Source organism: Tupaia chinensis, unplaced genomic scaffold, assembly GCF_000334495.1.
Source record: "Tupaia chinensis unplaced genomic scaffold, TupChi_1.0 Scaffold000627_1, whole genome shotgun sequence".
Lineage (NCBI taxonomy): Eukaryota > Metazoa > Chordata > Mammalia > Scandentia > Tupaiidae > Tupaia > Tupaia belangeri.
The window spans coordinates 567,703-587,900 of NW_006160147.1; the positions used below are offsets into that span (position 1 = coordinate 567,703).

Genomic DNA, 20,198 nt, shown 5'->3' on the forward strand with positions numbered 1-20,198 from the left:
CCCCCCGCTCCCCTTGCCATTTTAGAGAAGGCAGGTGGAAGAACCGTCTTCGCCACCCCAGTCCCTGATTCTTTTGTTGCAACGGAGGCCGTCCTCCCCAAGCCCCCTCATGTTCTTACTACGCTGAGGGTGGAGGAGGGGGGAGGAAGTAGGTGCACAGAAGGGGAAGGTCGGTAGGAGAGGTTACTGCGGGAGGGTACATCCCCACGGCGACTGGTTTGGGGAGAAAGCGAGGGTCCTGACGGCTGATCTAAGAGCAATCGAATACGCATTTGGGGGCTTCCCTGAAGTGGCGAGCCATTCCCCAACTCTGCTCCTCCGTCAGCGCTGACTTGACTTGCAGGTCTTCTTTGAACAGTTGAGCAGGTTGCTCACTGCACAAGAACATCTGGCTGAAGGGTGAGAAGGGGCTGGGGTTGCATCCATGCCGAAAGGAAGATCCTTTTTACCTAATTGTTCTCGAAGTTGCCTATGTGCTGGCGGTGGCCCTGTCCCCTTGGCCATGAGCTTTAGGTTCTAGCCAGTCAACAGTCCGTATCTAAGCACCCGGCCCTTTCCGCATGTTGTTGGTCTCTGGCACCTCAAGACTCAGCCTCTCTCTCCATCTGCCTCCGTGCCTCTGACTCCGGGGCGCTCTAGTCTCTGTCCTTACCTCCCTTTCTGCTCTGCACTGCTCTGGGTCCCTCCTTGCTCTGTTTCCAGCCTCAGTCTCCTTGGCTCTCTCTCCTTCTTATCCTTCATCTCAAATGGCTCTCCCACCCTCTGCCCCTCGGTTCCCTGCCTCTTGGCTCCCCTTCCTGCCCCCTCTCTGTCTTGCTCCCCATAAACATCGCTGCCCTGGGGGGGTTGGAGGAGGCATTTGGAGCCAGACACGCAGTGCAGGCGGCCGGCTTGGTGGCGTGCCTGTGCCCGGTGGCAGGCTGAGACCTGCAGCCTGGATTAGAGAGCAGGGCTCTGTTTGCTGGGCCTTCAGAAGATGTGAGACTCACGTCCCGTTCTTAAGACTCCGGCTTAGAGATGAGCCTTCGCTTTCTTCTTTGCCTGCATTAGGCAATAAATCAAAGCCTCAGAGAAACCACAGGCCTCCCGCCCCTTTCTACAAACGGCGCCCTTGGCACAGTGAGGAGGGCGGTCGGTCGAGTGAGGCTGTGGGTGGGAGCCGAGGACAACTACCCTGTCCACTCCCCACTCTGCCACTGACCTTCTCTGCCTCAGTCTCGAAGGTCTCCTGACCCCTGAAGGCTTCGCATCAGCCGTGGCCTTCAGAGCTTGTTTGCTTTGTGCATGTTTGGGTGGTCTTGGGGGTTCGTCCTTTCACTCGAGTGCTTAAATGGCAGTTCCACCTGCAGGCTGGCCCCAGAGCACTCTCTCTACAGTTCATTTTTCTGTGACAGAGACAGTACCACCAGCGGGGTCCTCACGCCCGATGCTCTCCCAGAGCATAGCCAGCATGTCCAGGGAGGTCTCTGGGTGGTAACCCAGACCTTCCTGGGATCAGCCTCGCAGGGAGTCGCATTACGGGGTGCCACCCTCTGGCCCCCCGAGTCTTCCTGATGCCTGCCATCGGCTCCCCTTGCCGCGGCTCCCTTCCCTTCTCCCGCGAGGAGAATACCGCAGTAGCGCCCACCATCGGCTTCGCAGCCTATTCTTGTTCCAGGGGCTGCCACCTTAGCCACTCCCCTGCCTTCTCTGGGTCTCGGACCCTTACCTGACCTGCATCTTCCTTTCTCGAAGGCCTGGGTGACCCTGCAGGACATGTTGCCTCCTCTCTTCCCTCCCGGGCAAAGGATGGCATGGAGGGGATTTCCTCTGCTCCTTTCCCGCGTAACTGTGGCAGAACTCATCCTCATGGCTTTCCCCCAGCCCTGCCACCTGACCTGGGTGTACTCATGGGGTCCTCTTCTGCCGCGGGGTCTCAGAACCTTCAACCCCTCAGGCTGTGGCTAGGCCAGGATCCAGAGACTCAACCCCTGCAGGAGGTTCCCAGCCTCATGCTCACATCTGCCCTGTGGAGCCCTGGAGGCCCAGCCTAGACTCCTCTGGCCCGCCCCAAGGGAAGCCATGGCTCCTGTTGCCCTAGGCATGGGGGATGCCTGAACCTCAGAAGGTCCCTGCCTATGTGTGCTGTGGGTGGGGCTCCTGCAGCTTGCCCCAGATCAAGAGTGTTTAGAAATGTGTCCATTAGCCCCTCAGGCCTTCACCTGACAAAGTTCCTACCCCACTTCCCACACGGGCCTCTCTTCCCAGAGATGCCCTCCAGAGAGCTGGGCAAGGCCTGGGCCTCAGTGGTTTTTCTGTCTGCAGACCAGCCAGGTCTGTGTCAGGTTTGCCTGGCTTCATCTAGAAAGAACCCTGCCGGCCTCAGTTGCCTCTCAGCACACCCTGATCTGGAGACAGAGCTGCAGTTCCAGGGCTTGCCTCTCCTGCCTGCCCTGGAGATTTTTTCAGATGCCCTACTCCTGGATTGAGCCCAGAATCCCGGGAGTCTGTGGCTGAGAATTCCTAGGCCATGCCACCTTCACAGAGGGGGCCTCCAGGAAGGCGGCTAGCTGCTCCCGAGCTGGGGCCCTGCCCTTGGAAGCCCTGGCTGGAGGCCATGGAGCAATGGGAGGGAGCTATTTCCTAAGGGAACCTCCCGAGCAGCCTCCAGTAAGGCCCCTCTACGGTGTACGGAGCTGCCTTGGGCTGACGGCAGTGTTCACTCCACCTGGCTGGACGGCGGCCAGGCCTGGCTCAGTGTCTCGGCTCCCTCAGTGCTGACGAGCTGGGTTGACTGACCCAAGCAGGGACGTGTGAGTCGTCTGGGAGTCTGGGCTCTGTCTGAGCCTCGCCCGCCTGGCCCTTGGGAGATGCTGCCTGGGCTGCTGCCTTCAGCCTTCGAGGGTACTGGATGGCAGGACGTGGGTCTCCTGTGCAGCAGGAAGACTTGCGGCCAGACTCAGGGCCTCACCAGGGCCCGGAACAGGTGGCCAGCAGATGCTCAGACTTCCTCTCTCTGAGACTGAGTCTGCTCACCTTTAAAATGGGGAAAGTGCGATGTATTTCCCAACATTCTTAGTTGCAGAAACTTAAAAGCACTTTGGGCCAGCTGGTGACATGGTAGTTAAGTGGCTGGATCCCATGTGGCCAACTGTGCGGTTCAAGTCCCGGCCCTCATTGCTTCAAAATACTCGGTGCACGTGTGTGTGCCCAAAATCCTGAGGGGAGGATGAAGGAGAAGTGACTGCAGTGTGGCCATCCCCCTCCCTCCGGGGTGTGTGTGATTTCTCACTTCCCTCTCTCACTAACACCCTCTCTGTCTCTCTTGAGTGACTGCCTGTGCCCTGAAAGGAATATAAACACACACACACACACACACACACACACACGCACACACCCCAAAATACTTTATATGGAAGTCCCAATACATAAAACAGACAAAGGAAGCCTTCTCTGCTAAAAGTGGGTGAGGGGGTGGAGCCCCAGGCTCTGTCTCACCCATCCCAGTAACCCTGAGGCACCTGCACAGACCTAAGGGAGGGCCTTTAGAAGCCACTGAGGGGTCCCCTCTCTGGTACCTTCCAGCTATGATGACACTCATGATTTCTGTCCCCAAATGCTTCTCTAGCCAAAGAGATAGTCGCAGCGTGTGCTTCGTGTCTGTGGGAAGGGAGGGGCGCTGAGGATCAGGCTTCTCCAGACTAATGGCTGCATGGCAGGACCACCTGGTGGTTCCACTGCTGTCTAATATTCCTCCCCCAGAGACTTTCTCGGAGAGTCAATGGGGCTGCCGTGTAGGCTGGACACTGGGAGTTTAATATCTCCCCAGGGAGAACCACTGGATTAAAGAGACTGCCCTGACAGGCAGATTCAGGGTGACCATGAACCACAGGAAATGTGGTCACCGCAGCACTGGCCTGGGAGACAGGCCTTGGGTCCCAGTGCTGGTTCTACCATTAATCTGCTTCATAACTCAGGGCAAATCATCTCTCCTCTCTGAGGAGAACAAGGGGAAATGTGCCTTTCTAAAATGACTTCCAGCTTTTATAATAAAGGTTTATTTTTTAAAGAATTGTTTATTTTATTTATTATTCTTTAATTTGACTGGAGAGAGTGAGAGGAAGCTGCCAGGTCCAGGATTCACACCACATTCGGACTCGTGAGAGTCCAGCACCTTAACCACCACACCACCTGCTAGCCCCCCCTCTCAATCCCCCAGTAATAAAGGGCTTTTAATAAAGGAGTGATGGCTAGGAATGAGAGGGGGAATAGCCAGGGAAAGCGCCAAGGCCAAACCCACTGCCATGCTGACCTCCAGCCTGGTGGGTTTTGATTACGTGGAGGAAAGGCCTTTCTGATGGCCAGGCTGTCTGGCATGGGGTGAGCTGTCTGGGGAGACAGACAACTGACAACCTCCCTGACGCCCCAGGAAGGTGCCGTAGCATCTGTCAGGGAATAAGAAGGAGGTACAGTCCAGACCTTAAGGATCTTTCTAGGTCTGTCTGCCTGGGATTCGGGGGTCTCAGGAGGGGACATGGTGGAGATACATTGAGGTGCTCCTTGAGAGGAGGGCTGCAGGGAGGCGTGACTCCTGCTTTCCCCATCACAATCTCTCCCTATCCTTGCTCCAAGCACCCCAAGACCTCTGCAAGAGGATCAAGGCAGCCCCTCGGGTGGGCAGTGAAGAAGTGCCCACCCTACAGTTGGCTGGCAGGATAGCCATTCCCAGTAGGGCAAGGGCAGGGGATGCCCTGGGGCGCCAAATGCGCCAGGGAGTGAGGCTTTCTGTATGTTCTGGCAGCCTCTTCCTTTGAAAGATGAGCAAATCAAGGCCCAGAGGAGGGAGGTAACTTAGTCGAGTCCCCGGGAAGTGGAAAAACCGAGGCCAGGTATTACTATCGGCCAGCGCGTGGCTGGGTTTCCCATGTTGAGACCCTGCTGTGAGTGCTTCACCCAGGTTATTTTATCCAAGCCATACAACCAGTGCACGGGGCCGGTCCACAGATGAAGAAAATAAGTCTGCAGAGTGCAAGGAGCTTGCACGCGGGCACACAGCTGGAAAGATGCAGAGCTTAGGGTGCAGATGCAAGGTCCTCTGGCTTCAGAGCCTGCATGTGTGACTCCTCTATGCTTTAAGGAAGCCCTTGAGGCCCAGGCTTCCACTTCTGAAGCAAAACTCAGAAACGGGAAAGGTCCCTCTGGCACGGTGTGAAGTCTGGATCGGATGGCCAGCCGGGGCCAAGAGACCTTCAGGAACACAAAGTGTATGTGGACCAGGCCAAGCTATCCAGCTACTCAGAGCCCTAAGCTCTGCCCCTTCCTGCACCCTGGCCACCTCCACGCTGTACCCTCCTCCACCCCTGGGTATCTGGGAGGCCCTCAACCCCAGGGGTCCCCAGAATCTGTCTTTGTTCTTCTCTGGCCCTTACTGTATCCTGCCATTGTGAAAGCTATTACGTGGTATGGCAGTTAAATCTCCAGACTCGGTGGGTTCAAAACCTAGCTCTGTCACTTATCAGTGTATGGTTTTAAATTAGAGTAACAGTTCCTCTCTGTTGAATTGTATTAAGTGTTGGATTTGAGTGATGCATACAAAGTTCGAAGCTCAGGCCCTGGCACAGTAGCGTTTACTAAAACTTCCAGGTCAGGAAACGAACTGCTTTTCCTGAAGCATGGTGTTACCCGAGAGACCCCAGGAAAGATGCTTACCCTCTCTGAGCCTTGCTTCCCTCTCTGTAAGATGGGTTGCCGTATGCCGTACAGGGAGACTTGAATTCCTCCCTGAACGGTGAGCGGGCACACACCGGTGCTCACCGAACCTCTGCCCTCCCGGTCCCTGAGGAGCTGGCTAGCTGGAGAGGAGATCTGTAAACAGACGGGACTCCTGGGACAAGGCGCCTTCCAGACAGCCAGGGGCAGGGGCGGGGGGGTTCGCTCTGCCTGGGCAGCAGTGTGGCCTGGAGAGGTGCTGCACCCCTCCTGCTCCCCAGGGCGGAGGTGTGCCCGCTGGCACCCATCCTGCACAGACGGTTCCCCAGTGCCCCAAGAGGCCCCAGGACTAGTGCCGTGGGGTCGCCCTGAGGTCCTCGAGCTGGGCGGGCAGTTCCTGGAGGGCTGCCCATCTGGCGGCCAGTTCCTTCTGTGGGGTTCCATGAGCTCATGCCGATGCACTGAGCTGGGGGCCTCAAGCTGCTCCATAGATGAGGACTCCAGCGTCAGGGCAGCCTTACTCTCATCTACACCCTCCCTTTTCCTAAAGAGACCTCTGACTTCTCAGCTAAATAGACAGGGGAGCTGAGGCCTGGGGAGAGAAACCTGCTTTTCCTCACGCCCTTCCTCAGACTCCAACAGGATCTCAGTGCTCTGACTCTGGGCCCTCGCGGCTTCCCCAGTGCCTTTCCTCCCTCCTCACCCCTGCCCATCCTAGAAGCCTGCTGGACCCTCTGTCCTCAAACTGGGCCTCCTACACTACCACAGCGGTCCCCAGTTCCCACTGACATGGGAGTGGCAGACCAAGACTCTCTCTGGGACTCCCAGGCTGGGGCAGGAGGGTGGGTCTGGCTTGCGGTGGGGCTTCCGGGTGGAGCCTTCATCTTTCATGGGGTCCTCAATGCCCTTTCTCTTCCCCCATGTAGGATGCTGCAGAACAACCAGCTGGGAGGGATCCCCGCCGAGGCCCTGTGGGAGCTGCCGAGCCTGCAGTCTCTGTGAGTCATCGAGGCCCGTCTGGGGAGTCACCAGCTTCCAGGGCCAGTCCCAGGCCCAGGCCCAGGCCCCTGCCTCGCTTTCCCTTCTCTCTGCAGCACCCCACCCCCACTCCGTGCTCCAGACATCCCGCCACTCTCGGCTTTGTTGTCACCAGTGTGTGTACTCGCACACTCACGTGTGTGTTTTGGGAAGGAAGATGCCAAGCCCCCATGGGAGGACTGTGGGAATAGGACCTCCCTAGGTGGGCCCACCAGGGCTGTAGTCCTGGGGCAACTGGCATTCTGCCATTGGAGCCCAGGGTGGGGGTGGAGACTGCCACCCCAGAGAAGCATCAGGAAGGGGCTGTCTCCTCCACCCAGCCTGCTCTTGCCCCAGGGCTTTGTGGGAGGGATGGGGAAGCTAGGCTCAGACTCCTGTTCCCCTACATGGAGGTGGGTCCATGCTCTGGGACTCATGGCCCCTCGTGACCACGCTGTCCCTCCAGGGAGCCCTGTAGTTCCTCCCTTGCCCAGCAGGGGTGTCAGGAGGCAAGGCCAAGCCTGAGGGTAGCGTGGAGCAACCCTCGTGTTCATACTGCACACAGCACCAGGCCTGGCGCCTCCTGGGTACCTCCTACATACTCGTTGCGCCCAGATGAGTTTTCAGGTACATCCATATATGATGGAAGAGGGAATAGAGAGCTTTGGGAGAAATCAACGTTGGGAGATAGGCCTGGGGCATGGTGCTTAGCCAGTGCGGGGAAACTGAGGCATAGCTGATATGCCGTGTTTCAGGACAATGGCTTCTGGTGTCCTTGGCCTGTGGGCCCTGCCCCATCCATGGACTGGAAGTCAGACAACCCTAAGCTGTCCTGACCCTCCTTGGGTGCAAGGAGGAGGTGGGGAAGGTGGCTGTCCTGCACGACTGACGTCCAGGCCCATTCCAGTAGCAGTGCTGGGCTGTGGTGTGGGTCTGGCTGAGTGTGTCATACCCAACGGAGGCCAGGGCTTTCCTCCCCTGCTCCTGCCCTGGGCATTCCTTAAGCTCCTACTTCAGTCCCCCAGTGACCCCAGCTGTCCCACTGGCCCCAGTGGCAGGACCTGCCCCCTGTTTCTCACCTCTCCTTCTCCACCCCGACCCTTGCTGGGCTTCCGGCTCCAGCCCCTCCTCTCCTTCTGATAGACAGGCAGCCCTGTGTGTCCCAGAGGCCAAGGTCAGAAGATCAAAGGCCAGGAAAGCCCGAGCCTGCTCCCCACCCAGCAGGACAGACTAAACATTTGCTTGGGGCAAAGCCGGGCAGCCCGAACTCCAAGGGTGGGGCAGATTCTGACATTTCATCCAAAGCATCAAAGAGGACTTCATGGGGAAAACTCCAACTTTCGACTTTCGCTGACTTCTTCACAGGTGGAGGCCAAATTTTGTTTTGCTTATTTGTTTTTTAAATTGTAAATCACATCTTCTGAGTGCTTAGGATGTCTAAAGGTCTTGCTTTCAGACTAGGCATGGTGCTTCAGGACGACATAGGCATTTTCTTGGCACTTTCCGGGAAGCAGGTTTGGGTGGCTCCCTTGCCCATAGATCGTGGCTTCTGCCCCAGACCCGTTACTCCCTGTTGCCCGGGGAAGACCAGCACAGGAATGGGGGCCTGCCCCCTTCCCAGCTATAAGGCAGCTGAGCGGCCCCTGCTCCTGGCTACCTTGTAGAGGAGCACTGGCCTGCCAGCGCTGGCCTGTCACTTGCCCTCTCTGTGCCTCGGTTTCTCCATCTTCAAGGTGGGATAATTATCTTCCCTGTCTACCTCACAGGAGTTGTGAAGGTCTTCAAAACATCAATAGAAAATCCGTATTTTTTTTTAAAAAAAGCTTTGCTTGAGTTTGGAATTTTTTGGCATCAAAATAAAGTGGTGATTCAATTTCATTTTCCCACGAATGTTTCAAAGTCCCACGTACCGTAGGTGTGAGGGGTGCTGGGAAAAGAAGCCTCTGCGCTGCAGTGCGCGGAGATGCTGTCGTGGTATTGTTCTTCGTCTAGCCAGCCTTCAACCTGTTCATTTTATAGATATTCTCGAAGCTTCGCTGAGGAGGGGGCAGAACCTGAATTGGGTCTTGCATTTGTAAGTGTCACTCAGGCGATAAGGCAGGGAAGGACATTCCAGGTGGAGGGACCAGCACATGAAAGGCGTAAAGATAAGAAACTGAGTGAATCTAGAGAATTTACAAAGAACTCAGTTTGTGTGTGTCGATGGGACTGGTGGGGAGAGCAGTGTTTGAGGAAGATCTGGAATTAGCAAGCAATAATACCTGACCAGTAGGCATGGACCTAAGGACTCAGACTTTATGGGGCCAGCAGGTGGCACAGTGGTTGGGGCACTAGACTCCCACGTGGTTGACCGTGGTTCAAGTCTTGGACCCAGTGGCTTGAAATGCCCCAGATCCTGAGAGGAGAGTGAAGGAGAAGGGATTGCAGCATGGCCATGCTCCTGGGTGGGTGGGCAGGAGATCTCTCACTTTCTGTCTCTCTCTGTCTCTTCAGTGAGTACACACATACTATAGCGAAAATCTCTCCATTAAAAAAAAAGAAAAAAGACCTTGAACTATATGCTAAAGACGGTGCCAGCCACAGAATGAGTATGTGGCAGGGTTTTTATCTTTGAAGCATCACTTTGGTAGCAGCGATGGAGGGCAGCCTGGGGGTGGGGAGCCAGAGAAGAGACTCTTAAACCAAGGAGCATGACAGTAGGTAAAGGAAAGATAGGGCAGACCTTGAGAATATAAAGAAATCAAGAAGCCATGTCATCAGGACTGTGGAGTCAGACTGCCTGGGTTCAAATCTTGGCTCTTCACTACTTCCTGTAAGAACTGGGCAGATTACTGAGCCTCTGTGTTTCCATTTCTCGATTAGAATAATGGAGGCAAGGACAGTGTCTACGTGCCTCAGTGGGACGGAATGACATGAGTCACTATGAGTGAAGGACTTACAACAGCACCTGTCCTTCCACCACTGCAGTGATTGTGATGATAACGGCCAGTAGTGGTGACCAGTGTTGACTGGATGTGGGAGCTGAGGGAAGGAGGAGTCGAGGTGACATCTAGTTCTCTTGCTTTGACATCAGGGTGGACAGTCACCAAAGGTACGTGGTAAGAGCTTATTAAGACAGTGGGCCAGCCCTGTAGTACAGTGGTTAAGCAACATGCAAGTGGAGCCAGATCCCACATGGCCACCTGTTATTCAAATCCCGACCCCAGGTCGGAAAATGATCCTTGGGCCCATGTGTTTGCATGCCCCAAATCCTAATGAGGTGAGCAATGGAGGAAAAAGTCTAGTGGGGTGACAATGTCCTAGTGTGGGGGTGCTTTCTTTCTCTCTGGAGAATTCATGTACCTTCTGGCAATAATAATAATAGTAATAATAATAATAAGAGAAGAACAGGTTGAACAAGAAGTAATGAATGGGGAACCCCAGAGGGCGCATGCATGGGGAAGGATGCAGGAGGGGGATATGCTGAAGTCCCTTTGGGACATGTTACATTTGAGATTCCTGTAGGTAGGGTGGCCAGCATCCAGGACAAGTTGGAGAAAACAGGAAGGTTGATCACAGCCTGCAGGACATCAGTGTGTGTGTGTGTGCGTGCCCATGCATGTGTGTTAGGTATGCTGGAAGAAAGAAGTGGGGTCCATAACCCAACTAGAAGGTTCTGTATGGTAGCCATTACGTTCTGAAGTTTTGTTTCGTTTTGTTTAAAAATTTGCCAGAGGGCATGTGTGCTCACCAGAAAGAGAAAGAGAGAGAGAGACAGGGGCACAGTTATGCTACAATTCCTTCTCCTCCATGTCTCCCCGCTTTTGGGATTTTGGAAAAGCATGCACACACTCCCAGCATATTTTTCAAGTCACAGGGTCTAGGACTCGACCTATGTAGTTGGCCATGTGGAATCCAGTCACCTTAGCCACCAAGCCACGAGCTGGCCCTCTACTGAGCTTTTGGAAGTTGTGGGATTCAAGAGAGGATAACGAAGGAGAAGGGATTGCAGCGTGGCCATCCCCCCAGGGAGTTATTTCTCGCTGTTTCTCTGTCTCTGTCTGTCTGTCCAGCAGGTACATGCGTCCTACACTAAAACTCTCTCTCTCTCTCTCTCTCTCTCTCTCTCTCTCACACACACACACACACACACACACAAGTCGGGGGATTCAAGGAGAGATCAGCTTACACTCCAAGTGAGGTGCTGCCCGGCCTGATTCGGTGCCCTTCGTCTTAGGCAGTGACAAGACAGCAGGCCCTGGCTGCTCAGCCGAGAAGAGAGGCTGGGGTCCCTCACTCCTCCGAGAGCCCTGGGTACAGCGCTAGACGGGCAGCTCCTGCCCACGCGCTGCTTTCACCCTCACACAGGCCCCCTTCTGTCCCTGTTGTCAGAGGAGGAAGCAGAGGCTCAGATGAGTTCAGAGGCTCTTCCAAGGCCAGAGCTGGCCAGTGGGAGCAGGGCGACCCCCAGCTGGTGGGCTCCAAACACAGCAGAGAAAACACCTTTTCTCTCTCTCTTTTTTTTTTCCATTCATGGTAGGGAGTACACGCATGTGCATTAGAGAGTGTGAGCGACAGGCACCCTCAGCAGGGTCTCATCACCCCACAAATTCCTCTTCGCCTGCTCTCCACAGTTTTTCAGGATCTTGGGCATGTGCGCACGTGCCTGGCATGTTTTCAGGCTGAACCAGGGACCTGAACCCCCAGCCAACCATCTGACTTCTAACACTGCAGTCCAGTGCACTGCCAACTGCACCACCAGGCTGGGCCAGACCACCCAATAGATGCCTATCAATTGGGACCTTCTCTGCTTCCACCAAAATACCAGCGAATAGAAATGTCCTTCTTACTGTTTGAAGCCAGTGGATCAGGGTGGTACATAAGGGACTCATCCCCTAGGGTCCCATGCCCCACTGGGGAGTGGTAGGTCCTCTCTGGAGCAGACTGGGTCCACTAGGGGCTCAGGTCCCTGGAGAAGGCTGTTCTCCTCTGAAAGGAAGGGTCTCTATATGAATTTGTGTGACGTTCCTAGATCCTTGGGGAAGGCTCTGTCCTGTGGTCCACTTCCTACCAGCTAGAACCAGTTAGAGGAGCCATAGAAGTGGGTTTGGGTGAGTCAGGAGTGGGGCGAGGGCGCAGGGATGGGCCAGCCAGCTGGGCATTCCAGCCCCGGGTACCCAGTTGGACATGGCGCATGAGTTGTTTGGCTTGGCACCTGGGTTGGCAGCACCCAGCTCAACAGCCCCCTCCCTGGATACACTTGCTTCCTCCCCACCAATGTGGGAGGGGGAGGGGGCCCATGCCAGACATGTCACGCAGGCTTGAGCCGAGGCCAAGAGAAACCACGGGAAGCCAGCAGAGCCTGGGGGAAAATAGAAACTGGGTTGGGGGGAGGCCGGACAGGGGAGTACATGGAAAAGCAGACGGCAGCCCCGTCCTGGCCGGCTGGTCCCTGGACGAGAGTCGGAAAAGCACAGTGGCTGGAATGAGGGGAGAAAATGGAACACAGCCCTGGCCTGGACACCTTTGCAGGGAGACACACATTGGAAAGGACGGCCACACGAAAGGCCGGCACTGTGCAGTCAGCTAAGAGCCAAAAGCAGCTCAGACTCCACCTCGAGCCCGAGTTAGAGCCACCACAACCTCTCGGCCCAAGCCGGGGGGTCCAAAACACGTGCTGCCTGCCACTGAGGGGAAGGACAGGAAGTTGGGGGGAATAGACAGTATGCGAGGCTGTGTTTGTGGGTCAGGAAGACAGCTGTGCTCAGGTGGTGTGGGGAAGGACAGTGGCCCACACTCGGCACACTTCTGTATGCTGGTCATGTTCATATTCTCATTAAACCCTGAAAGCCCTGCACAGTAGCTTCTGTTTTTCCCATTTGGAGCACAGAGAAGTTAAGTGACTAGCCTGAGGTCACACAGCTAGGCTGTCGCAGAGTTGGGATTTCAGTTTAAGTCTGATTCCAAAGAACCAGGTTCTTCAGGTTCCAGAGACTTAGATCCAAGTCCTGGCTGTCACTAACTAGCGATGAGGCCACAGGCAAGTCACCTTCCCCCTATGAGCATGAGGTTCTCTAGAATGTGAAGGTCAGATGGAATGACCGGCAGACAGGTATCCCGGGAGAACGTCACTGCGTGGAGGTGGGAGGCTTTATGCGGGGTTACTGGCCCTTCTCTCGATCGCCTGTGACTGCTCTGTGCTTTCTGTCTTTGGGCCTCAGTTTCTCTGACTGGGCAGTGGAGAGTTGCCTTCTCGAGCCCTTCCAGTCTCCTGGAATGCTGTAGGGGGGTGAGGAGCTCTCCAGGAGACAACGGCTGAACCATCTGCCTGGTTTCAGAGGTTCCATGAGGATGGGGATCGGAGGTGATCTCAGGAAGAGCTGAGAGCAAGGGACCTCCTCATGCCATGTCTGATCCTCCTCTAAGGAACCCCTTGACTAATCCTCCTTCTCCAATTGTACCCCCAGACTAGAGTAACCAATGCTTGGGTGGCACCTTTCCATTCAGATAGCACATTCCAACTGAGTCACTGGCCCTTATCATCCCAATACTCCCCAGACTCCTCTGGGATGGCTCCTGCCCTGATGTCCCTTCACCCCCCTTTACAGATGAGCGAACTGAGGCCCAGAGTGGTAAAGTCACTTTTAGCAGAGCCAGGGGCACAACTCAGGTGGCTGGCCCAATAGCCACACACATGGCTGGGGCCGAGCTGCCTCTGCAACGTAATTCTGAGGGGGCTCATGGAGAGGGTGACAAGCCCTGGGACAGATAGCCCTGAGGGGAGAAACCCAAGGGGCCGTGGCTGCCCACAGTGTCCCAGGAGGTGGAGCCAGAGCCAGAGGCAGAGCTAAGCAGGCCCATGGGGGGTGGGGCTGGTAGAATTGCCCACCACGAATTACCTGTCTACTCACAGCCCTGGGAGCTAGTCCTCAGGCCCGGGTGGAGAGGTGGGCAATTTCAAGGCAAGAAGCCAGGTAGGTCTGGGACTGGGGAGTTCTCAGGAGGAGGCATCATCCTAGGGCCCCTGTGCACAGTGGGAGGAGGACATCATGGCGGACAGGTCATGGGTGTGGCGAGCCAGGGGCACAACTCAGGTGGCTGGCCCAATAGCCACACACATGGCTGGGGCCGAGCTGCCTCTGCAACGTAATTCTGAGGGGGCTCATGGAGAGGGTGACAAGCCCTGGGACAGATAGCCCTGAGGGGAGAAACCCAAGGGGCCGTGGCTGCCCACAGTGTCCCAGGAGGTGGAGCCAGAGCCAGAGGCAGAGCTAAGCAGGCCCATGGGGGGTGGGGCTGGTAGAATTGCCCACCACGAATTACCTGTCTACTCACAGCCCTGGGAGCTAGTCCTCAGGCCCGGGTGGAGAGGTGGGCAATTTCAAGGCAAGAAGCCAGGTAGGTCTGGGACTGGGGAGTTCTCAGGAGGAGGCATCATCCTAGGGCCCCTGTGCACAGTGGGAGGAGGACATCATGGCGGACAGGTCATGGGTGTGGCGGGCGAGGGATGGAGATTGGGTAGAGCTTATAGAAGAGGGATGCTCAAAGTGGGGCCTGGCCCAGCAGGCATTGCAGCACTGGGCGCCCGTCAGAATGATGTCTTGGTTCCAACCAGGCCTATAAACTGAACTCGCTGGGCTGGGACCAGCAAGCTGTGCTTCCACAAGCCTCCCAGGTGACTCTGATGTATGATGGTTAGGAAACCACAATTCTGGAAAAAAAGGGTATATTCATTTCTTTTTTTTAGAAAAAGAATTATTTTTATTTAATTTTATTCATTGTCATTATTTTATTTTACTTTATTTTTTTGAAGTTGACCAGAGAGAGAAAAGGAAAGTGAGAAAGCAAGCTGTCAGATCTGGGACTCGAACCATGGTCAGCCATGTGGGAGTCCAGCCACCTTAACCACCACGCCACCTGCCGACCCCAAGGGGTATATTCATTTCTTCAGGCTGCCCTAACACATTGCCACAAGCTGGTAGCTTAAACAACAGACCTTCCTCTTTCACTGTTCTTGGGGTCAGCAGTTAGAAATAGAGGTGTCAGCAGGGTACCACGCCCACTGCAAGTCTTGAGGGAGAACCCTTCCTTGACTCAGTTCTAGTGGCTACTGGCTTTCCTCTGGTGGCTGCTGGCCTTCCTCTGTTGGCTACAGGCCTTCCTCTGGTGCCTGTAGGCCTTTTTCTGCTGGCTACTGGCCTTCCTCTAATGGTTGCTAGCCTTCCTCTGATGGCTGCAGGCCCTCCTTGTGGCTTCAGTGCTTTAGTCTCTGCCTGCATTGTTGCACGGCCTTCTCCTCAATTTTTTGTGTCCCTCTGGGGTTGTTTATGAAGACGTTTATCATTGGATTCAGGGTCCACCTAGATAGTCCTCGTGGTCTCACCTCAAGATACTTAGGTTGATTACATTTGCAAAAATTCTTTTTCCATATACGGTCCCATTTACAGGTTATGGAAGTTAGGACAAGGATGTCTGTTTTGGGGGCCACCATTCAACCCACTCCCAGGGATGAGATAGATGGCAGGAGAGAAGGCGAGCTGGACTCTGTGGGGAAGGACTTGGGGTGAAAAGCTGAGAGTTGAATCAGGAGGAAGAAGCTCAAGGCCAGCTGCACCCCAGGGAGGGCGTCTGGAAAGCTGGCCGAGAGCTGGCAGGAGGAGGAAGGATCAAGGCTCTGTGGTCCAGGGAGCTCTGCTCCAAGGCCCCATCCTGAAGATGCCTGTCTGTATAGGAAAGACCCCTTGCAGGTTATGGATGCTGCCAGGCCCACCCAATTTGGCTGTCAGTCAGAGAGAGCCCTAAGGCCCAGCTGTGCTGCGGGGCCCAGCCGAGGGGTCCCCAGGGATGCACGAGGTGGCAGATGGCCTCCCTGGAGTGGCTATTTCGGGCTCCATGATTATATGCTACTGTATTTGGACCTTCCCAAGGTTCCGGGAGTTGATTACTACATGCGGCTGAGGCAGAGGCTGCTCTGAGGTGGGCGGGTGGGCAGGCAGACAGCCCCCTGCAGCCCACGGGGGTCTGAACGTGGATAATTTGGCTCCTCAGAGATACTAGCAGAGTGTCCGGGGTGGGCTGGGCCCTGGAATCTGTGGTGATTTTCTCAGCTGTAAGTGCTGGTCTGGGACAGAGTCAGCCCAAGCCGGGCCACCCAGAAGCAGCGCGGTGCCTGGGCCCTGCGGGACACACCTCAGACTCGTGGGCCTCCTCAGCAGTTCTGCTGCCCCTCTCCGCCTGGGGTGCTGGGGGCTGTCTTCAGCCAGAATGTTCTCTCTGGTTGGGCTGCTTCTGGGCTCTGAGTTCCATGGAGTTCCAGCAGGCCTAGGCCTGAGAGACCTGAGTGAGGTGGGAGCACCCAGGGTGCGGGGAGCTGCTGGCTCAGACTTGATGTAGGTGCAGGTGAACCCTCTGGGAGATCAAGAGGTAGGCGAGCCCTCCCCCAGGGGAGAGGACAGAGACTAGATTTCCTATCAGCTCCTCTTCCTCTTGTTTCAATGCCCTTCCTGAGCAGGCTCTGGCCTGGCATTTGTCTGTCTGGAGGGAAGAGGAGACCTAACCACTGCATTTCTCCACCCAGCCATCCTCCTCCTTCCTTCCCTCCATTTATCTATTCTCCCATCCATCATCCATCCATCCATCTGTCCTTCCTTCCATCCATCTATGCTTCCATCCATCCACCCATCCTTGCATCCATCCCTCATCCATCTTCCATGAATCCATCCATCCCGCTATCCTTCCTTCTATCCTTCCTTCCATCCATTTATCCTTCTATCCATCCATTCTTTCATCCATCCTTCCTTCCTTCCAGTCATCCATCTATCCTCGCATCCGTTCATCCATTCGTCCTTCTTCCCATTCACCTATTCACTTGTTCACTTGTTCTTTTAAGCTATGCTCCTTGCTTGAAATGCCTGGCACAGAAGACACTGAGCTGATACAACCAGGTCCCTGCCTTTGCAGCAGCTCATTGTTTGATGCAGAAATAGCAGATACATCTACGCCCCTGTCTTCATCTGTCCCACCCATACATAACTATGGAATTAAGAAGAGTTAGTACAAGTGAACGTGATGTAAAATTAGGGTATTAAAGCTAAAAGGGGCTTGACTAAAGCAATAAAAACTGGATGAAGCCCAGTTTGGCAGAAAGAATCGTTCTGGTAGTTAATGTTTGTTGAGTGCTTCTTATGTCGCCAGGCCCTAGGCTGATGCGGAGCAAGCCACACTTCATGTACTCCTTGCAGCAAGTCATTAGGGAGGTGCTGTATCCCTGTGTTACAGGTGAGAAAGCCAAGATTCAGCAAGCTAATCACAGACTGATAGCTTGTCTGAATTCCAAGCCCATACACACTGCTCACCATGTTCCTAGACAACGTGGGGGGCAGCTGGGAGGAGCCCAGAGGGTGGATTCCCAAGGGTGTTGGCCTCACAGCACCCGGGAAGCTTACAAAGTGCAGATTCCCAGGCCCCTCCTGAATCAGGAACCTTAAGGGCAGAGCCCAGGAAGCTGGGTTTGCAGAAATCCTCCAGGTGACCCTGATGCCGAGCCAGCGTTGGAAGCTCAGCCCCATCTTCGCGGTTCGGCGTGCTCCATGGCCGGCAGCAGCAGCACCTAGAAGCCTGCCAGAAGGGCAGAATCAGCCTCAGAACCCACCCCACTGATTCAGAACCTGCCTTTGAACAAAGCGCCTTTTAACTGAGAGCCCGCCCCCCCCAGAATCACTGTTCTCCAGTCTGGAAGTTTCTGGGACACCCTCTTCTCTCTCCCAACATCAGTTAAGAAAGGCAGCTATCCATCAGCCATCTGCTGCTCCTGTCCCTTAGGCCCTAAGGACTCTGCAGAAAGTCCCAACCCTTAGAAACTTTGGACTCCCGTGCCCGCGTGGGATGGGACTGTCAGGTTTAGACCGGTTTGATTGTGCACCTGCCTGGAGGCAGTGAGAGGTACCAGATGACTTCTTGGGGTGCAGAGATGAAGATTAAACTTCGGGAAGAACTTCTCACCTGTTGCCCACAGGGAGGAGGGAGGGCTAGAATACCTTCTCCTGAGGGGACTGTAGAGGCATACTCTCCTCTCCTGGCCAAGGGGCAGGAGGAAGCTCGTGACTCCTTCATGCTCATCGATCCTGACACTTTCCAGAGCACACTTTTCAGAATCCTGGGGGCGAGGAAGGGTGTGGATGGCACCCCTCTGCTGGCCACACCCCTCTAGCCAGCTGCCTGCACCAAGCCCCTCTTCCTCAGCCCCTCGGCCATCCTGAGGAAATGGATCAGGAGTTGGGAAGGTGAGCTTTTTTGAGAGTCGATGAGTAATTTTCCATCGCTTATGAGCCTGCGGGCCCAGGTGGCTGCCAGCCACTTGTTGGATTGTGGAAATTCACACACCACCCAAAAAGGCCTCACTCAGTACAGTGGCTCCTGCCCTGGCCACCTGCAGAGGGTGGAAACCACCCACCGGAGACCACAGGGCCTTAGAATATCCAGCTGAAGGCGCCGTGAGGGTCACCAGGTGCAATGGCCTCTTTGACAGGTGAGGAGACCTGGCCCCAGAGAGGGAGTGACTTTCCTCGGGCCACTCAGTGAGGTGGTGGCCAAGCCACAACCCAGAACCCAGGCAAGGCCTGCAGATATTCTCTCTCTGAAGGGGATGAGCTATTTATGAGCCTCTGTGACCACTGCAGCCAGATGGCCCTCTGAGTGGTCGTTCTGGAATGTGACCTTGTCCGGGGGACTCTGGCCAAGGTGGCTTCCCACCCTTCACCAGCCCTGACACCTGTTTTGGGACTGGAAGCCAACCTCTACTCCTTGATTAAATGAGACCACTCCAGCCAGGCCTGGTCTGCAGGCCTTCATGGTCCCTTTGCAGGGATCCAAGGCAGGGGCAGGGCCCACCACAGGAGTCGGTGGTGTGGGTGGGAATGAGCCGCTGTGTGGGGGGCAGTGTCCCGAGTCACCCACTGAGAGGAAGCTGCTGTCCCCCGGCAAAGCTCTCTTCCCTGCGGTAAAGGGCAAAGTGGCCACCTAAGCTCTGTCCTAGGAGTGAGCGCTCCCTCCGGTGGTGTTTCCAGGGTGTCTGGTGGTGGTGCCTGGTGTGTGGGGAGTGCAGCTCTTTCTGGGGCTGGAGGCCACAGAGGACTGTCAGCACATGTGACTTGGCCCTTGGCCCCGTCCCTCCCCTTGGAGCCCGCTGCAGTTTGGGAAAAGACTGTGGGCAGAGGAGAGAAGACAGGAGGTAAGGAGGGAAGAAGACTCCGAGCAGTGGCTCTCCCATGTGATAGTCACTGCTCTCGGCACTTCTCCGCGTGGGTCTTCATCCAGCCACAGGGTCACCGGGCCCTCCACCTGCCACCGTCTCTGTCCTCACCACAGTCCACACCGGTCACCTCCACTCCTTTACCTCAGACAGGCTTCTCTGGCCCTCCTTGTCCAGCAGAGGTGCCCTCACCCTCCTACAGTGCTGTGTGTGGTAGGCACTGAGTGATCTTTGCTGATCATTGTATAAATTAACGAGGGAGGAAGCGGGGTCAGAGAGGTTCAGCAATCCGCCCAGTAAGCACAATCTGTAAAGAACAAGAGCTCGGCTCCAGCTCAGGTGTGTCAACCCCTCAGTCGGCACTTTTACAACGGACTGCCTCCCGCTTCCCGTAGATTCTTCCTCAGAGGAAGGGGACTCTGGGGAGGGGCCCCTCCTGCCCCTCCTTCTCCCCTCCTGTAGCCTTGCTGCTGAGCGAGGACGCGGGCGACCCTAATATGCACAAGGCTGTTGGCTTCTAGTGGCGAGCAGGGGACCTTTGGTGCTACGTATGCTCAGGGGTGAGGTGTCCAGGAGGCTGTGGGCTCACCAGCTACAACCTAGTGTGTCGCCAGGGTCTGCACGTGGCGAGATTTAGCACCCTGACCAAAGTAGAAGGGAGAAAATAAACTGGTGTTTTAAAAAAGCCATGCGATGTCTCCCAGAGCCAAGAATAACACTGTTCAGGTGTACCTGCCGCTTGGGGCGGTCCACGGCCCTGCGGCCCCTCTGCCTGAGTGGCGAATGGAGATCTCGCTAAAATGCAGAGGCAGGGGCTGCAGAAGCTCTCCGAAGGCTGACTGCTTGGGAGCGTTCATAATTTCCGGACTTTGGGATTGGGTTGAGGTGGGGGCAGGCAGGGGAGGGATGCAGAGGAAGCGTCCGGATCCATCCCAGCCACAGAGCCAGGAGGCTCTATTCCCCAGGCTAGATGCTCCCCCCAGCCATTCCTCTTTCCTTCCTGCCCCGTCAGCTGCAGCTGGCAGGAACAAGGCTGCTGGGCCTCCGCAGGGAGCCCCAGGCCTTCTGGGCCAATGCAGCTGCCTCGCTGCAGCCCCAGCTTCCGCGTGCTCCCCGGGCCCCCATTAACCTGCCTCTCAGCTGCACATCTGCTAACCTGGGGCTGAAAGGCCTTACAGTAAAACCCCTTCAGAACATCTGGAGTGTGGGGGGCAGGGGGAAGAACCCACCTGGAAGGCAGAGGAGTAGGAAAGGGGAGAGGGAA

General features: G+C 55.7%; 1 protein-coding gene across 1 annotated transcript in view; it reads left to right on the plus strand.

The window, feature by feature from the left end:
• The window catches only part of LGR6 (leucine rich repeat containing G protein-coupled receptor 6), a 135,763-nt gene that overhangs the window by 40,209 nt on the left and 75,356 nt on the right, over positions 1-20,198 (plus strand). The window contains exon 5 of the mRNA XM_006159347.2: positions 6,615-6,686. Coding sequence (XP_006159409.1) covers positions 6,615-6,686 — 72 coding nt within the window. The remainder of the gene's footprint in view (positions 1-6,614; positions 6,687-20,198) is intronic.